This window comes from Pseudorca crassidens, chromosome 11 (genome assembly GCF_039906515.1).
Source record: "Pseudorca crassidens isolate mPseCra1 chromosome 11, mPseCra1.hap1, whole genome shotgun sequence".
NCBI lineage: Eukaryota > Metazoa > Chordata > Mammalia > Artiodactyla > Delphinidae > Pseudorca > Pseudorca crassidens.
Genome location: NC_090306.1, coordinates 88,064,880 through 88,085,266, shown reverse-complemented (window position 1 = coordinate 88,085,266; position 20,387 = coordinate 88,064,880). Strand labels below are relative to the sequence as shown.

The following is a 20,387-nucleotide window of genomic DNA, read 5'->3' as shown; positions in this document are numbered from 1 at the left end:
TAGAACAACCAGTTCTAAAAAATCTCAACAAATGCAATATTCCCTATTATTACAAAAGTGACACAGATTCACTGTAACAACTGAAAAAGTACAGAACGAGTAAAGCAAAAATTAGCTGTCTTCTTATTCTCATTCTCCCATCCCATTCCCACAATAACCAACGTTAACAACCAATATAATACATTTGTGTGTAAGATTTTCAAAAGATGAAATGGGATCCTGTTAAAATATTTAGGAACTTGATTTTTAATTTAAGAATATATTATGGAGGTATGTAAGGGTGCACCTTAATCTCTAATGACTGCATAGTATTTTATAAGATAGACGGGGCTTAGATGGCTGTTAAATACTATAGAGTCTGCCATAATTAGCCAACTTGCAAAGTTGGGCTGACACGGTCCCATGGTTGCTGCTAGAAGATATGAGATGCCAGGGTCAGAGCTAAAGGACCATTTATCACTCACATCAGGAGCAGTAGTCAGAATGTCAGCAGTTTTGGACCAGTTCTTCCAAGCCCCGGGTCCCACAGGGCAATGCAGAGAGGGCCATACAAGACCTGAGCACGCAGTGGATTTCATTACGGAAGAGGAGCCCTGAGCTTAGGGAACTGAAATGATTTTTAGTTTGTTTTTAAATAATAGGCAGTGCATTACTTAGGGCCCAGGCAAGAGAGAGAAACCATGCAATTGTTTGAACAGTGAAAATTTTAGTGTAAAGATTCATGAACAGAGTGGAATAACAGGGAATTGGCTCCTGACAGCTAAAAAGAGTTCAGAAGCATAAAGGAATGGAAGAAAAATAAAGAGCAACCACTCCTCTCGGGTTAAGATAAGGGTAAGTCCTCCCCTTCCAGAGCTGAGACCCGGATGTCACCGGCAAGGACATGGCCTTGGTCACTCTACAGCAGAGAGGTTGCTGACGTGTCCGCTGGTGACACTTGCTGGAGGCCACCCCTCTGGGGCCCCAAGGAAGGTCATCCACAGGGAGCTGCCAAGCCTGGGCAAGCGGCTTGCCTCTGGATGCTACTGGAAGCAGGAGCTGAGAAGCCCACCTTCTCAGAAGCACGGTGTACTCCTGTGCGTGACCGGGACGGGGTGGTCTCAGGGGCCAGCTGTGTGGCATGGAGGTGGGTGGTCAGCTCTCTGGATGGCTGGTCCTGCGGGGCCCTTGCTGTGCATGGGGCTGAGGCGAGGGTGTGCAGAACAGCTCCTGAACTGGGCCACCAGCCTGCACTGTCTAGGGCTCCTGGCTATGCTCTGCCGCCCGAGCCAAGCACTAGACAATGTATGCAGTGGTCAAATACTGGAGGATGCTAAGCCTTGCCGGAACCTAGTGCTGGAGAAACTGTGCAGGGCTGAGCAGCGGAGCAGAGCCGTGTTCTTCAGGAGCCTGGTGAGTGAGCTAACCCAGACACAAGAAGAGAAAACTCTTGCTTCTTCGGTGTCCCTTTAGCACCCTCTATTGGTAAGGCTTCACATCTTACTGGCTGACAAATGAGAGCTATTCCAAAGCCCACCTCCATATTCACAGAGCAGGCAAAAAGGGTGAATTTGGAGCTGAGAGGCAATCCACTGATAACTGGCACAGGCAGTAAGCGTGCCCGCACTTGTTCCCGAGGGAGGTCCTGTATCTGCCAAGGCTGTTCGCGCTACAAACATCCTTGTAAAGATGTTGGAACAAAGGGCAGTCAGTGTGCTGCTCTCAAGATGTGCACAAATGTGACGTATGCGTTTGTCTTCCAACAGTGGCTAGTTGAATCAAAACTTCATAGAGAATATCCCCTCACCTCTTCCATAAAGTAGAATTGTTGCTGAGAAGGGGCTGCCCTTTCAGGATCACGTTTTCCACCCCTCTTTGCATCCAGGTGGGGTTATATGACTAGTCTACGTTGATGGAATATTGGAAGTTCTATGTATTATTCTGAACTTTATAAGCAGATGCTTCTCTACACTCTCTCCTTCCTTCTGTGGCTCAAAGCAGAGCACTTGGAGGTGCTACAGAATGGCAGACGCATGCAATGGAAGGCTCTGGATCCCTAAACACCATGTGGTGGGGAGCTGGTGGAGGCCAGGAACACCCACATTGGACTGTTACATTAGTAAGAAATATACCTCTGTTGTGTTAGGCTAGAGGTTGCCCAAATTCCCAGGTCACAGTGCCCTTAGTGTTTCAGTATTTTTTTCAAGGGACCCCAATACAAAAGGAATATCTACAGGTTCATTTACTAAGTTGTTAGAACCAAAGAATTCAGTGACTATTTATGTCATGATAACGTAGCAGCCATCTGAAAAAGTAATATGGTTAATAGGAAGATTAAATATTTTATTCTTAAACAACCACATTTACTTCCTAACGGGACCCGTGAGCTTGTTGGAGATGGCACAACTTCTGCAGCCTTGGAATCAGATTGGAAACTACCACCCTCCTTCCAGTTGAAACGATTTTTGCGTGGTACTTACTTTTTACCACAGTGACCACTGGAAATGCAGCTTTGTAAAGAAATGACACCACCGGACAAAATGTAGTGCTACCTAATGTTGAAATTGTGTACTAACTCAGGTTAACATTTCATACGATAATCTACAGATGTATCACCGTTTCCCTCAGAAATTAAAAATATCCCATAGCAGCCCTGTGAGTTTGACGGGGTACTTTGGGATGCCTTGGTGCAGTTATGGAACCGTAGTGTTAAACCATTGGGTTTTTGTGTTGATTTCTTTCAGCAGCCAGCATTCTTCTAACTAGAATAGAATGTACCACACTTCACTCAACCACTTCCTACTCATGGACGTTCAAGTTGTTTCCAGCTTGCTTTGTTCTTAAAAACAATACTATCATGAGTTTCTCTGTACATATATTCTCACCTACCCACCCCTCCAGTCCTCTAGGTAAATTCCTAGAATTGGGGCTGTAGCCTCAAACTGTAAGCATCCTTTAAAATTTAATAGATACATATCTCTCATAGATTGTAGCAATTCACACCCCCACTGACAGTAGCGTAATTTTTCTCACACCCACAGATAGATATTACCTAGCTTTGCAACCTGTGTAACACGGTGGGCAAAAAACCAGAACCAAACCAAAACAAAACCTCCCAAACTCCAAAGTACTACTTCATTATGGTTTTAATTTGCATTTCTGTGACTCCTAGTGGGGTTAAGCACCTCTTCTATGTTTGTTGGCCAGTTTTCATTTCTTCCTGAGAATTAGCTGCTCCTTGGCCGATATTAAAGGTGGGCTCATGGACTTTCTATTATAAAAACGTTTCTGCTGCGTGGATTGCAAATATTTTTGTCCCAGTCTATATTTATCTTCTGACTCAACAGAATTATTTTGTCATTTGGAAGCAAATCTTTTCACGCTGTCTATTAGGCTGGATCTCTGGTCTTATTAAAAAGGGTTTTTTGTTTGTTTGTGTTTTTTCCTCATGAGTCCACTGGGCAGTACAGGAGTAGCTGGGGAAGGAGGCTGATTGAGGGCTATGGAAGGGGTCCACCCTAACCACCTGAGTTTCATTCTGCCGTTGATTCATATTGGTTGTTTGACTGTCTGTCTCTTCCACAGGAAGAAGGCAGAGGCTGTCTTTTATTCACCCTCCTTTCTACCACTGCTCATATCTTCTCAACGACTTTCAATAAAGCGAGTTTGAAGTTGCTGAATTTGATTCTTGTCTAATCCTTTTATTTTACAGACCAGGAGAATAAAGTCCAGAGGATAACTTAAGTGAAGCTATTGTCGCAGGCAGCATGTCCAATTTCCTAATGGCTAAGCTCCAAATTCACCCTTCACCACCTGCTCTGTGATAATGGGTTGAACTCTGAACATTTCTCCTTTGCAGGGATATGTTAATCTTGGCCAGTAGAGGGCGCTGGAGGGCCACTGCAGGAGGAAGGGGCTCCACTGGCCGGTTCTGCTGTGCAGTGTTGTGCTTCTGCTGTGTTTGCTGCTGCTGCACAGCCTGCCAGTGGTGTGGGTGTGTGAGGACATCCAGGGATGCCCTGTCCCAACTGTGCACTCAGAGTACACAGTTCATTGGTGACCTTGCATCCCTGGCCTGGACCCAGTGGCTACCTTCCCACAGCCCGCCCCACGTACAGACATTGAAGGTTCCAGGATTAGCACCCATGGTGCCCCAACTCCCTCTGTCCACTTGTCCCCCAGTCTCGGCTCATCAGTGCCCTGAAGGGTTGTTGCCTGCCTTTTGGGTGACTGTACTCCCATGCTGGCTTGGGCAAACCAGCAAACTTCTCCCCTACTAAGTGGGCTGCCACCACCCCTTCTCCAGCAAGATTTGAGCCAAGCCTTGGGGATGGCTGTCCCCTTCCAAGTTTGCCCTTCTTTGTTATGCCCCATCAGCCCTACAGTTCATTTTGCATTTTTATAGCCACTCTCCTAACATAGTTTACTAATTCTTTATATTAAACTTCCCTTGCTGCAATCACCCTGTGGTCTCTATCTTTTGATTAAACCCAGTGTGATCGACTGTATAGAGAATTTCAATGACTTGAGTCCCAGCTCACTTATTGGCTATTCTGTGAACTTTGGTGAATCATTTAGCCTTGGTAAGCCTCCATTTCCTGTTGATGTGCTCTTTCAGACCTATAATGGAGAACATGCCTTATCTCCCTTTTCAGGTACCTAACTCGTTGCAATGGCCCCAATGTCTTCCTCTCCAGTCTATCCTCACACTGCCACAAGCTTGGCCTTCCTAAAACATAGCTACAGCCAGGTCACTGCATTGTTCCCAAGTCTTCCGTGACTTCCAATATTCTATACGATCTCTTCCCTCTCCTCCCTTCCCCTCTCCTCCCCTCCCCTTCTCTCCCTTCCTCTCCTTTTGTCCCCTTTCTTTTAAAATTGTTGCCTATCTTCCAGCAAAACATTTGATGACACGTCACACATGTAGAGCCCCAGTACACGCATGCACAACTGAAATGCATATGTCTGTGCCCATCTGATCTGGTGTGGTATTAAGGGAACTAGCAGTACTTACGCTTGTCACAGTTGGGGCCGGTGTACCCAGAGTAGCACTCACAGGTCCCATCGCCACGTATTCCACTGTTGCATACTCCATGAACACAGCTGCACACTGCAGACAGAAAATGGGAATTTTTCGTTACCTGATGTACACTTCCTCCAAAGATTCTGGAGGTATACTGTTTCAGATAGTGTTTATTGAGATTCTGCTTGATGAAGTGGGGAAAACCATGGGTTTGAAGCCCTAGAGACCCTAGTTTGAACCTTGGCTTTTTCTTAGCTTCAGTTTACAGTAAGTCCCCACATACGAACAAGTTTCATTCTGATAGTGGGATCGTAAGACCAACTTGTTTGTAAGTCCAACAAAGTTAGCCTAGGTACATAACTAACACAATTAGCTATATAGTACTGTACTGTAATAGGTTATAATGATTTTCACACAAATAATACATAAAAACAAACACAAAAAATAAAGAAAACGTTTTTAATCTTATAGTACAGTACCTTGAAAAGTACAGTAGTACAGTACAACAGCTGGCATACAGGGGCTGGCATCTAGTGAACAGGCGAGAAGAGTGACTGACTGGAGGAGGTGGGGGATGGTAGGGCTGAAGGATCGCCAGCAACAGGAGACGGAGGGCGAGCTGCAATTCCACTCACGCCTGACGTTAATGGCACAGGTTCTGGTTCCTTGCTGCCACCAGATGCATGCTCACATCTTTGAAAGTTTGCAACTTGAAGGTTCGAACTCTAAGGTTGTTACATGTCCCACCTCAATCCCCTGTCCTTCATCCCCACGGGAACTGTCCTCCTTCAGGTCCTTATCTTGTTTTGCCTGGACTATTGCAGTAGCACTTTACCTGGACTCATTATTCGATTTCTCACCTCTCCCTTTTATCCATTTCATTTGATCAGTAATGGTATCAAGGTGATGTTCCTCCAGATATCTCAGTGACTCCCAATTGCTAACCAAATGAAATCTAAATTCCTCTGTTTGGCATACAAGGCCCTCTCCAAGCTGACTCCAACCTTTAAAAATTTTCATTTTCATCTTTTGCCACTTCATTTTATGCGTCTTAGGATTGAAGTGCACGGGATGACTCACTAGAGTTCATCTTCCTTCAAAACACATGTTGAACATCTACTACTTACAGGGCGCTGTGCTTGGGATTAATGACCCAAAGTCCCTGCCCCCAAAGAGCTCACAGTCTGAAGGCAGAAGAAAGCAGCCCATCATAATGAGGTGTGATAGATGCTAAGATGTGACAGGTCAATAGCCATGGGGGCTGGCCAGGAAGAGATGGGGGGAGCTGGTCTAGGAAAGAGCACGCCCTGTGGAGGCCCGCACTCTGCTCCCTTCCGCGTTCAGCTGAAATCCTCCTTATCCTTCTAGGCCAGCTAAAGCCCCTCTCCTCGGTGGTGCCGTCTCAGAGGTGCCAAAGCAGAGTCTGTGCTCCTCTGGGCAGCACTTCCTTTGTACCTCATCCACTATCACCTCCTGCTGCAACTACTACTTTTGTCACGCCAGCCAGCCAAGTACCACCAGGAACACAACAGTGGTCAAAGTCGGCAGTAGGGGCGAGGGGTCATGAAGAAGCAGCAGTAGCCACTCGTGTTAACCGGGAGAGGTGGCCATTGGGTTGCCCACTGTCACTGTTTATTTCTCTATTCGGACAGGATAAGGCAGTGGCCTAGTTTTCGTCTTGTTCCAGCACAGATAGAGCGAGCCATTGATGGTGACATTCTATGAAATTGCAGGCCAGCGACCAGCCGATAGCTGTCAGGGCTGCGGTTTTCTCTCTCAATCTGGTGAGGTACTACATATGGAAAATGGGAGACAACTAGCTCCAGCGCTCATTCAAATTACTGAAGAATTAAACTGGATTTGCAATTGTCATCCTCCCTTTAAAAACTGATTTGCTGTTGTTTCTATGTTAGCAGAGCACTTTGATGTCCACCCATGGCTGTAGCTTTTGGAACAGATGAGTTTCAGAGGGAAGTCAAATTCATCATGGAGATAATAGGGGTGAGGAGGGGGTGTACTACGGGCTCAGTAGAGAAGACGCGAATTAATTCAGTTAAAAAATATCTACCTAGGGCTTCCCTGGTGGCGCAGTGGTTGAGAGTCCGCCTGCCGATGCAGGGGACACAGGTTCGTGCCCCGGTCCGGGAAGATCCCACATGCCGTGGAGCGGCTGGGCCTGTGAGCCATGGCCGCTGAGCCTGTGCGTCCGGAGCCTGTGCTCCGCAACGGGAGAGGCCACAGCAGTGAGAGGCCCGTGTACCGCAAAAAAAAAAAAAAAAAATCTACCCAGCTCCTACCTAGGGGCGGGCACTGGATTAGGCACTGGGTGTACAAATAAGAGTAACTCACAATATCTAAATTCAAGCGGCTCACAGTATAGTGGGGCAGCTGAACTCTAAGAGACACACTGCTTCTGCACGTCCTAAATGCTGTCATGCAGCCCATGGAGAGGCTGTGGGGGCGGAAGCAGGGAGTCGAATGTGACTCAGCCCCTGCTCCCAACTTAGATGCTAACTACAAGGGCCGTCCTTGCCACTGAGCCTTCCTTCTAGGCACGAGCCTCTCCCCAAGTCCTGTCTTCCAGCACAGCCCATGTACTGGATTAACTGACCTGGCACGGGTAGCTTTCGGGAGCCTCTGACACACACTGCAGGGCCGCCAGCCACCGCCAAGAAAGTGTCCTTGGGAAGGAGACGTGAGTGGCAGAGGGATTCCCAAAGGTCATTTAAAGAGCCCTGAGTATTTGTTAAACCTGCTTCAGCAAATCTCTAGAGACATGTGAAACCTGGGGTGTATGACTTTAAAGTAGCCAAAGCCAGGGCCGTTGGGGTCAGAGGGACAGAGCTCAGAGCCCCTGTGCCGTGCCCCTGGCAGACTGAGCTGCCCTCTCTCATGTTCCCATAGCATCCCATGTGTACCGTGCACACAGGCTCATAAGCGTCTCCCACATTTCCAGCTCCTTGCGAGTAGGGACCTAATCTCTCCCCTCTTTGGATGCCCATCACCTGTCACGGGTCTAATGCGTGGCGGGTGCCTGCCAGGGCTGAATGGTGCAGTGGTTTTGTGCCCAGGTTCTGGAGTCAGACGCTTGGGGTCAAACCCTGCCCCTGTCCCTGTAATAGCTGCGTGACCTTGAGCAACCTCTCTGCTTCTTCATCCATAAAATGAGGAACCCAGCTTGCAGAGTTTTTCCAAAGAGATCCTGCGTGCCAAACCTTGTGCACTGCCTGGTGCCCGGCAGACACTCAGCAAATGCTAGCTACTGTTATTAACAAGACACGATTGTGGGATTGATTCGGGCCATATCAGAGAAAGTGGGCTTTGCCTTCTGCCCTCACCTGGGGTGAGGCACTGAGCAGGCGAGGGCCTTGGGAGCTGAGATGAACACCCCTGGCTGATGCAGCCTGAAATCATCTCTAAGCAAATCGAGAGTCAGGTAGGAGAACGCTCTGGCAGCAGGTTAAAGTCAGCGTTAAAAATAAACTGTAATTCATAGCGCTGTCCTACTTACGGGCAGAACTGCCACCGCCAACGACCACTGCCTCACGGGTGAAACAACACTGGCACCCAGTGGATGCCTGGCTGAAAAGGTTTCCAGGTTCCTCTATGGGAACCTGCCAATGGGAAATGACCAGCCATCACTCATTCGTTCATAGGTGAATGAATGTTCAGCTGACTGTGGGATTGCTCTTGTCCTTGCTTAATACTTGCTTCTCTTGTGTGCTTATGACTTGCTGCTGGGAGCTTTTCTACGAGTCAATCCCACGAGGCAGGTATTATTATTCCTGTTTTGTAGATGAGGAGGGCTTAGAGAGGTTAAATAGCTTGCCCCAGGTCCCACAGCAACTGGACTTAGTTTCAAACACAGACCGGCTGACTTGAAGCCTGCTCTCTTAGCCATCATGTTCTAGAGCTGCGCTATCCAATATGGTAGCCACTAGCCACGTGAGGCTATTTGAATTTAAACTGAGTCACATGGGCTAAAATTTAACCTTCAGTTCCTCAGCTGCACTAGCCACATGTCAGGTACTCAATGGCCACACGTGCCTTGCGGCTACCATGTTGGAGAGCGTAGGTCAGGACACGTTATCATCTCACGAAGTTCTGTCGGAACCCAGAAGTGGGAGTCTTATCTCCCGAGTCTCAGTTTAGGTTTCCAATTTTCTTACTTAAAAACGGGTTTCCAAACCCTTTCGCTTGCCCTTTCTCCATGGCACAAACAAGTGGAAAGGGAAGCCATTTTTAAATTTAGGGATGTTTGGAATCTCCATGTACATCTGTGCTCACTGGCAACCAACACCAGTTTCTTGGAGGCAACATGAGCTCATCTTCTTTATAAATTTTCATCCACAAACAATTACTTGGCTTTCTTGGTGAGTAAGCAGTGTTGGTTGCTGTCTTTCTTCCTATTTCAATATTTATTTAAAATATGTGATTTAAATTCTATTATGGTAGGGAAGGGTCAATTTGAAAGACATGTTCTTTATAAATGATTGATTATACTTAATAGTTTACTGTCCTTTAATATAATGTAATGTTAAAAAAAACCCACTCAGAATGCTAACATCTGTTTTAAATTTGCTTTTGCTAACACTCTTATGAAATAATCTTTTATAAAGTGGTGGATGAAGAAAAAACTAAGATTGGGGGACACTAGGGAATAGTAGGTATTAATAATAATAATTGCTATCATTTGTTGTGCAGTGGTTATCTCATGAGTTCCTCGTAATAATTCTAAAGGAGGCGATGTTATTTCTATTTTTACAGATGAAGAGGCACAGAGTATGCTTAGTAAACTTACGGTTCCCACAATTTACAGCAGCCCTGGGGCTGAAACCCAGTCTGAGTCTAAAGCTGGGGCTCTAATCACCTCTACACGACGCCTCCCAATAACATGTTTCTTGGTCAGGACAAGAGGGCTGGAGCAAGTTACATCATTCATTCACTCACTCGTTTGTTTATTCATCCAGCCAAGAGTGTAGTGTGTGTCTACCACGCAGGCAGCGCTGTGGCAGGTACTGGAGATAAAGAGGTATGACAACACCTGCTTTCAAGGATCCCATGTCTTTGCTATTGCAGATGAAACTTATTACAGAGTGAGCTAACTTGGGGGGGGCTGGGATGTCTGTGTATTTTTCTTGCCCAAAATATTTGAATCAATGCAGCGTCTACCAAATATGATTTTTCTATAAAAGCCAAACTGAGGTGGTGTTGGACAAAGGCCACTTGACTTGTCCTTTTTGGGAGACTATGAATGTGGCAGACACTGACCCTACTACGCCCACATTCTCTAGGCCTTCCTTACCAAGCCCACACATCCAGCTGCCTTCCAGTAGCCTGTGAACACTTCCTAGGAAGCCTGCTCTGCCTGGGTGCCCACTGGGGGTTGGAAGTGCCAGGGAATGAACAACTCCCCTCTAACGACCGCATGGATTAGTTTCCTATTGCTGCTGTAACAAATTACCACAAACCTAGCATCTTAAAACAACACACATCTATTGTCTTACAGTTCCAGAGGTCAGAAATCCAAAGTAATTGCTCTAAAATCAAGGTGTTGGTGGTTGTGTTCCTTTCTTGAGAGGAGCATCCCTCTCCCTGCCTTTCCCAGCTTCTAGAGGCTGCCCACATTGCCTGGCTCGTGAGCCGCTTCCACCTACAAAGCCAGCAAGGGCTGGTGGAGTCCTCCTCACGTCTCCTCACTCTGACACCGCATCTTCTGCCTCCGCCTTCCTCGTCCACATTTAAGGACCTTTGTCATTACGCTGGGTCCACTCAGATTATCCAGGATAGTCTCTTTATGGTAAGGTCAGACGATTAGCAACCATAATACCATCTGCTACCTTAATTCTCCCTTGCCACGGAAGGCAACATATTCCCAGGTCCATGGGATTAGAATGTGGACATTCTGGGGAGTGGTCATTATTCTGCCTACGACACCATGGCTCCCTCCCCCCTCAGGTAAAGTAACCCCAAGGTGAGTGTTCTACACGGACTCCGGAGTTCCCCAGGGGATTAAGCTCTGGTCATCCACACTGGCCTCTGTCTTGACAACACACCCCTTTATTTCCTCTGTGTCACTTTCTCAGTGTTTCCCTGGGTCACCTCTCAAATATGCGACTTGTACTAGAATGCTTGCAGAATGCTTCCGGGTCAACTTCTGGGGAGAACCAGAAATAAGAGAGTGGACAAACCCATGTCAGGAACAAAGCCATAATCTGCAAAGTGGGACAATTTTGATCACCTCTGATCACCCTCAGGTATTTATCTGTGAACTTCCCAAAGAAGGACAGATTAGATGTGCTGGGATATAGAGGTCCCTGACAAGAAGGTCAGTGCTGAGACCATGGTCTGGAAAGACCTCATGGAGAAGCTGGGCAGGCAAGGAACTGGTGGATGTTGGATCCTGGAGCCTGCAGAGAGGGAACCTATGCCCCAGAGTTTGCCAGGAAGCATTCCTGGTGAGTAGCTGCCTGCAAGCACTGAAAACCACAGACACACTGTCTCTCCTTATCAGATTTCTTGTCAACTCTCTGTTTTGCCTGTGTAGACTTGGTTATAGAGAACTGTTCTGTGTTTTTCCCCCAAGGAACTTTATTTCTGGGGTCTTGAGCTGTATAAGCCATGTCTGACTTTCAACCTTCACAATTGCATTCGATGACACAAAAGCGAGACATACTTGCTGAACAGCTGGGTCCAAATACGTTGTCATCAGTGCACGTTTCACAGGCTGTCCCGCCAAATCCTTCCTGCAGGACACCCCAGGGAGAGGATGTTAGACCCAAGCGATCTGCGCTGCCCACAAAGCCCTTGGATTTCTCACTGACTTGTCTGGTCAGCGTTTGTTTCTCAAGTGTTATCTTCCCTCTGTGCCTGTCCTGAAACTCCTTCTTTCTCTTTCTTCCTTCATTGCTCTTTTTGTGTTATAATTTGTACATCCAGCCCTGCATCAGTTATTACTAAGAGTCTGGAGCTCTTCAGAAGAAAGCTGCTTTGTCAGTCCAAAGATACAGAGAACAAGTACTGACGGCTAAACCATAACTCCACCCAAGGGGGAAATGAAAACGCTTTCAGTTCTGCATTTCTGAAGACACTTGAGCTCAATCCTTTTCAGAAGGATTTCTTTGTATTTCCATTGTCTAAGGCTTGAAGCTTGCAAAAGTCCCTTTCGTGGGACAGCAAAGAAATGCCTCAATGGGCAGGCGCAGTGCTCAAGCATGGGTGCGGAGGACAGCTCCGAAGACTCGTCTGTTAATAACGGTGGTTTTTAACAGTAACAATGACAAATTTCTGTAGCCCTGCATGGTTTCACAAAGTATCTTCATATACATGATCTCATCTCACTTTTTCAACAAGTCTAATCGCGTAGGTATTATTATTAGACTCATTTTACAGGTGAATACACCTAAGGCTTAAATTCATTTTACAGATGGATACACTCAAAGGTCCCCCAGCCTCTAACATGTCATTTTGTTGTACACTGCATCTTTTTTTTTAAATTTTTTAACTAATATCGCTACTTCTTAGAGTCTCCACCCAGTGTGTGTTTACAGAGGGACCCCACAGGTAAGGAGAAAGCAGAGTCAGGGAGAAGAACAAGGTTTTGAACTCACTTGGCAGGAGCAGCTTCCGTTTCCTTCCATGCCGTCAGCACAACTGCCCCGGCCACTGCAGGGCGCCCTCGCTCCTCCCGGGCACTCTGGGGAATCAAAGGGCAGATTCATTGGTTTGTGACTGCACAGAACATGCTGCAAGGACGCATCAAGCATCTACTACATGCCGGGTAGTGTGCTAGTTGCCAGGGATAAGAAATAACTGAAGACCTTGCCTGCTTCATCTAGGGTTACATAGGGGAGGCAAGTGAATCACAGAGTAGTCAGGTGCTGTACTAGGACGCATCAGATTGGCTGCCATTTCTTGAGCATTCGCTGTACACTTTACAATCATCTAATTAAATCATCCCCTTTACAACCCTCAGGGGTTCCTACTGGTGCTAGTTAGCAGACGAGGAGACTGAAGTTCAGAGAGGTCACATAACTCGCCCAAAGTCTCACGCTTTGTAAGTCGCAAAGCCAGGGGTTTAGCTCAGCCCTTAGTATGACTCTAAAGCCAGGCCAGTTAGTCAGTGTGCTAGACAGGGAATTGAGGGAGCCCAGGGAAGGGAGCTACTGATACTGCCTTGGGGAGTCAAGGAGACATCCCTGAGGAGGAGTCATTTAAGCTGGGGTTTTGAAGACTCAGTAGGAGTTGGCCATGCTTAAAAGAGAAGAGCATTTCAGGAAGAGGGAACAGCAAGTACAAAGTCTTAGAGTTGTAAAAGGGCATGAGCTGTTCTGGGAATGCTATAAAGTTTGGCAGGTTTGGAACTTGGGAGTTGGGGGGAGGGTATGGGGAAATGGTAGTCGATGAGGAATAATAGATTGGCTGGAGCCAATTAATGAAGTACTTTGTGTGGCAAGCAAAGGAATTTAGTTTTTACTCAGAAGCTAATTCCAAAAAAACATCAGTTTGCACGTTTGGGCTGTGCGAGACCTGCATCAGTGTTTATAGACATTTATGAGAGGATTTCACAGTCATTCACTAAACATTCAGGGAATACCTACCACGTGCCAGGCACTATATTACACATTGGGGTGGAGGGACATTTAGCTAGAAAGTCAGATAGTAAATGTCCAAAATTAAATACAAGATTTAAAGTAATGGTAAGAGACAGAAGTTTAAGGTACTGCTGTGATGAGGATGAACAAAAGGTTTTTTTTTTTTTTTCTTTCTACACTTGCTGTTGTTCTACACTTTGAGTGCTGAGTTGACATGGGTTTAATGCTGGTTTGGTTGAGTTCTGATTGTTAAAATGAGGGATCTGGACTAGCAAACACCAAGCAGAAATGGTGCAATGCTCATGAATTTTGTCTGTGTGAACGAGACAGGATCAAATGGTATCCCAAATTAAAGTTAGCAAGGCAAATGCTTTCCAAAAAGTAGCTAATGATATGGAGTTCTAGATAATAATAAAGGGTTCAAAGCAATACCCTGAAGTTAAGCCCCATTTTTAGCCCCATTTTCTAGATGAGGCAACTAAGGCACAGTGTAGTAGAGTGACTCGGCCAAAGTCAGCCAGCTGGTAAGCTTAATGAGAGACTCGCTTACCAGAAGCACCCAACCTTCCTGCCCTCCCTCCCCTTCTACCACCACGGACAAAGACCTTTGTCCAAAGCTCTCCTGTGCCATGAACTTACTGTCATACATCTCCCGAGACATGCAGAATCTGAGTCAACCACAGGGCTAGATCACACCATTTGAGCCTGTGGTCCTTCTTTCCACAACGGTGGCAGAGCCAGGCTTCCAACCCTGGTAGATACTCCAGAGTCGACTACATTGTTCATCGCTGTTCATCCTCACCCAGCACCGCTCCAGCCCAGAATCACAGCACAGATGCAGACGCGGTTATGAAGTGAGTAAAGGAGAAGACACGCTGAGGTGTAGCTCCCGTTTATAAATCACTTAGAAAGCGAGTACGTTGGTTTGGGCTGTTCTCACCAGCTATAGGGCAGTGACTACACAAGACGAAATGCTGTCAGGAAAAAACCCAGATTTTTCAATCCGAGTGTTCTGGGTTTGAATCCCAGCACAACTCTTTGCTAGCTGTACCTCTTTGGGAAAGTCGATGCCTGGCTCTGAGATTTGGTTCAAGCATGTTCCTGGCAGGTTGTGGTAGGGACTGGAAATATTAGGCGCCCAAGAAATGGTGGTAGTTAGTACTTAGAGTGGATACTCTCCATCCTCTCCAGGTTCTGTTCTTTCAGGCTGGCCTTGTAGCAGATAACACCACTCAGGAAAAAAATGATTGGGCACCTGTTTGAATCAGGACCATGGAAGGTCCTGGGTATAGAGGGTGAGCACACAAACCTGGTCCCTGTTTCCACGGTCCTGCCAGTCCAGTGTGGGAAGAGTCATGGATTAACAGACAATCAGATAAGTACTGGTTTACAAACCAGGAGAGAGGTTGTCCAGGGAAGAGACCTAGAGCTCTGATCACTCTACTGGAGGGCACCAACACTGACCTCAAACCACTAATCCTGCATGGCCCGGGTCCCTGAGATTTGGGTTCAACAGAGGGCAACAGCTGGATCACTAAGGAAGGGCCTGGTTAAAGAGCGTGGTCTTTAGTAGGGAGGGTGGGAGAGAGGGAGATGCAAGAGGGAGGAGATATGGGGACATACGTATATGTATAACTGATTCACTTTGTTATAAAGCAGAAACTAACACACCATTGTAAAGCAATTATACTTCAATAAAGATGTTTAAAAAAAAATAAGGCATCAGGAGGTGAGGATGAAGAGGGCCTAATCAGGCAGGTGCCAGGTCCACCTTTGAAGCTCATCTGAAAACCAACTGAACCACTTGAATTCATGATACTGAGCAAGGGGTGCTAAGAGAGGGTTTCCATAGACAATGGGCTATCAAACAGTTCTTCTCCCATTGCCTGGTGCTATGGGACCCTTCTTGGGATAAGATGGTACTTTGGGAACCAGGCCCAGCTCTGGGCAGAGCCAGGACAGAGGTGACAGCTCTGCCACTGTTGCTCTCTCTTGACCCCCGTGCCTCTCCCTAGGGCTAGGTGTTCAAGGTGCTCTCTGGATGACCCCCAGCTTGCCTTCAGGGCTGGCTCAGAAGAGCACAGGGCCTCCGCCACCCCGAGACGCAGTCATCAGTGCCACCTTGCAGAAATGCTCTCCCAGGCCTTCTCACTTTTGTAGGCAATGATGCCTGAACCCCAGGCTCCCCCCAACACATTCCATCCAATAGTCTCCTCCAGGCCTTTAGCCAGCTCCCCTCCCTTCCCTTCTGTCCAGCCCAAGCAGACCACCATGTGCTACCCCCCAGTGCCCTCCCCTCCACACTCTGCCTGTGCCTGTCCGCCCTCAAAGTGGTTCTCCCTGACCCCGTCTCTGAGGCAGATTCAACTTTTCCATCCTCTGGGTGTCCCTTCTACTCGGCTCATCCCTTGTTACCACATACAGAGCAGAAAATGGGGGCAGAGTCATCCACTGTGGATATAACTAGATTCTAGGCTACAGGCTGATTGCAGAGGAATTGGGGAGTTTCCCCTCATCCCAGCCCCCAAGACTGTGACATTGTATCCAGGAAGTCTGGGCCTCCCTTTTTCCTTAGGGGATGGTTAGCAATCCTTTCTTTTTAAAAATGTAGGCAAGTGTTCCTCTAAGTGTGATTGTGATGGAGTGGTTACAAAGGCAGATTCTGAAGACCCTCCTCTCTCCAGGAACAGTAGCTGTGAAAGTGCACCTCTCAGGGCATAATTTCCCTGAAATCCACCACCCTCTTCACGAAGCCACACTTTCCACTTCCAGCCAGTGACTGAGCACAGCAGGGACACCAGGGTAGGTCCATTCTCACAAGACAGAGGACCCCTTCTGTTGAGTGACTGTGGCTGATGGAGGACTCCCCATCAGCTTTACCAAGTTTTCTTAGAACTCCATGTAGTCTAAGACTCTTCCATCCAGCCTTTCTTTGTTCTCTCTCTTACAAGGGTTAGCGCTCCATCCTTGACTGATGGCTCTCCCCACTTCTCCTGGCTTCTTTCTCACCTTCCCTTGCAGGCGCTCCTTTTAATTAATCTCACGCACCTCTAGCCCTACCTCGGCATGTGCTTTGAGAGGATGTAGGCTAATACACCAGGGCGTAGAGAGGCTTTGTGCAAATTGGAAAAAGCCTTCCCTACCCCAACTGCCCTTGTGGATATATCCCCACAGACACTAGACTTGGCAAGCAGATGAAACTCAAATCAAGACGTGGCCCTACCTGAGGGTGGACCAGGCCCACACCAGAGTGCGTGGCTTGGTGAGCCAAACATGGGCTGGATTTCAGTCTAGACTCGCTCGCCCTGTTGGCCAATAATAACCTGTTGCCACTTTGCAAAGTCTGGCACCTCACACCCACTGAATGAGGATCTCTGGGTGTAAGACCCAGGAATATGCATTTTAACAGGCTTGACAGTAATTCTACTGCACAGCGTTGTTTGAGAACTGCCGGCTATGCTGTAGGAGTTAATGTGAATGGTCCCCGACAGGGAGGCTGTGAAGGTGCTGCTTAGGCTGCTGGGAGGTGATGAGCTGATGGGCCTGCCTTTGCATGGGGATGGTTGTGTGATGCCTGGGCTGGGCACCAGGCAGGGCCCTTGGTGCTTCAGCAAGGTTCTGCTGTGAATGAGCTTACTGAGGAGGGAGTGCCTGGACACTCAAGTGGACCAAGACTTACTTCAGAGGAAAGTGCAGCACCGAGTAGCTGGTGGAAGGCCAGCGTCCTGCCCTCATGGAGCTTACATTCTAGGTTTCAATGAACACTGGGGACACGAGATCAAAAAGATATACTCTGTGACTTCAGGAAGATTACAGTCTAATTCCTTCATTTAGAATTATTTTTCATCAGGAAATAGCAGGAATGAGGGAGGGGACATCACTACAAATCTTAGAGACATGAAAAGGATAATAAGCGGATATTACGAACAACTTTATGCCAATAAACTTGATGAAGTAGATGAGGTGAATAAATTTATTGTTCCAAACTACCAAAGATCATTCAAGAGAAAATTGATAATCTGAATATCCTTGTATTTATTTAAGAAATTGAATTTGAAGTTAAAATCCTCCCCACAAAGAAAACTTCATGCCAGATGGCTTCACTGGTGAATACTACCTCACACTTAAGGAAGAAATTATATCAATTATATAAAAACTAGGAAACTGAAGAAGAGAGAACACTTCCCAGCTCCTTCTATATGGAGAGCATTTTTACTGATTCTAAAACCTGACAAATACATTATGAGAAGAAAACTACAGACCAACATCCCTAAGCAGCATAGATGTAAAATTCTTTAAAAATCTAAAACAACAATTAAAAATCAAAAAATTCTAAAACAAAATTTTGCCCACTGAATCCAACAATATACAAAACAGATAATACATCATGGTCAGTGCAAAAAGGTAAGAAAAAAGACTCAAAATGGATACAGATTGGAAAGGAAGAAATAAAAACTGTCTTGATTCTCAGACATGATTTTCTATACAGAAAATTCAAAAGAATCTCCAAAAATTCATTAGAACTAATACATGAATTTATAAGTTCTCAGGATACAAGGTCAGCATACAAAAATCAATTACATTTCTATAAACTAACAGGGAACAGCTGGTGACTGGAATAAAAATATATAATTAAACATAATACCAAAGCCATGAAGAGCTTAGGTGGGAATATTACAACAATTGTGCAAAACCTATAAGCTGAAATCTAGCAAACACTGACAAAAAATAAAAGAAGTCCTAAGTGAATGGGGATATACTGTGGTTATAGATGAAAAGAGTCAATATTTTATGTGGTCCCTAAACTGGTCTATAGATTTACTGTAATTCCAGTTAAAATCCTAGCAGAATTTTGTGGGTAGAAATTGATAAACTGATGCTAAACTTTATATGGAAAAGTAAAAGAATTAGAGTAACCAAGATAATTTTGAAAATGACCAGGTTGGAAGACTTATACTACTTAATTTCAAGACTTACTGTAAAGCTATAGTAATCAAGACAGTGTGGTAAGGTGAAGGGATAGACATATCGATCAATGGAACAGAATAGAGAGTCCAGAAAGAGACCGCACGCATTGATGGTCAGTTGATTGTCTACAATGGTCCAAAGGCAATTCAATGGAGAGAGCATAGCTTTTTCAAGAAATGATGCTGGAATTACTGGATATCTATATGTAAAGAAATGAACCTGATTCAGACCATGAGTCACATATTACAGTTAACTTAAAATGGATGGTAGATCTAAACGTAATGCCTAAAACTGTAAAGCTTCTAGAAGAAAATATAGAAGAAAGGCTTTGTGACATTAGATTAGGCAAAGATTTCTAGATGTGATACAAAAGGCAACGTCTAGAAAAGAAAAATGGAAATATTTGACCTCACTAAAATTAAGAATGTTTTGCTCTTCAAAAGGCACTCTTTAGAGAGTGAAAAGACAAGCCACAGACTTTGAGAAAATATTTACAAATCACATATCAAATAAAGGACTTGAATCTCAAATACTTAAAGAACTCTCAAAACTCAGTTGTAAGAAAACAACCTGAATGATGTATGAATAGCAAATAAGCACATGAGCCATGCAAATTAAAATGAGCTGCAATAAAATGCTACCATACACCTATCAGAATGGGTGAAATTAAAAAATAAATCTGATTATACCAAGTACTACCAAGGATACCGAACAACTGGAACTTTCATACGTTGGTAGGAATGAAAAAATGATGCACACACTTTGGAAAACATCTTGGCAGGTCTTATAAAGTTAAAGTACATTCACTATACAATCCAAGACTCTCACTTCTAAGTATTTACTCAAGTGAAATGAAAACGTATGTTCACATTAAAACCTGTACATGAATGTCCATAGCAGCTTTACTCTTGCACCAAATTGGAAACCCAAATGTCTTTCAGCTGGTGAATAGATAAACTGGGTAGAACCACATAATGGTGGACCATGAAACACTGTAAAGGAATGATCTGCTGATACATGTACCAACATGGAGAATCTCAGATGCATTATGCTATGGGAGAGAAGCCAGATTCACAAAGGTCCGTACTGTAGGAGTCTGATTACAGGACACAAAGGCATAATGATAGGCACAGAAAACAGATGAGTATTTGCCAGGGGTGGGGAGTTGGGGGAGGACTTGACCACAAAGGGAATTTTGGGGGATGACCTAACTGTTCTCTATCTTAATTGTGGTGCTTGTTACACAACTGTTTAGGGTTGTCAAAGCTCATATAACTGTCCACCAAAAAGCGTGAATTTCATTGTATGTAAATTATGACTTAAGAATAAATGAAAAAAATCCATTAGCAGATTGTGTGCTTCAATGATAGATTTGGAAAAGGTGGTCAATGTCCCTATAAATAATTAAACTTTACTTCTATGTAGACCTCAGGGGTGTCCATTTCCGTAGATTATACTCACTGGAAAGGAAAACACACTAACTAGGACACTAGAATCAGAAACGGCTGGTTTTAAACACGTGGTAAGTTATACAATTTCCTACCTTCAATCTCTAAATCTTTTCATTTGAATACTTTAGTGTGGTTATAAGAAAATCAATGTACTGGAAGTATTTCTTCAGGTCCAAATAACCATTTAGCAAACCATTGGGCCAGATGTTGGTCTCAGAAAGACCAGTATGACTTGTTTTTCCTTTCTGTCCTGTCCTTGTTTGTTATTATTATTGTTATTGTTAGCAATCTAGACCCTGGGTGGAATGCCAAGAACATTACACTTATTATCTCAGTATATTTAATCTCCACAACTGTGAACTATTAATCTTC

The 20,387-nt window shown here is 45.4% G+C and overlaps 1 protein-coding gene across 1 annotated transcript in view; it reads right to left on the bottom strand.

Moving 5' to 3' along the window:
- Nucleotides 1-20,387, bottom strand: part of STAB2 (stabilin 2) — a 166,039-nt gene that overhangs the window by 123,799 nt on the left and 21,853 nt on the right. The window contains exons 4-6 of the mRNA XM_067697744.1: nt 12,613-12,698; nt 11,679-11,748; nt 4,994-5,089 (exon numbers count right to left, since the gene is read on the bottom strand). Of these exons, the coding sequence (XP_067553845.1) occupies nt 4,994-5,089; nt 11,679-11,748; nt 12,613-12,698 (252 nt within the window). The remainder of the gene's footprint in view (nt 1-4,993; nt 5,090-11,678; nt 11,749-12,612; nt 12,699-20,387) is intronic.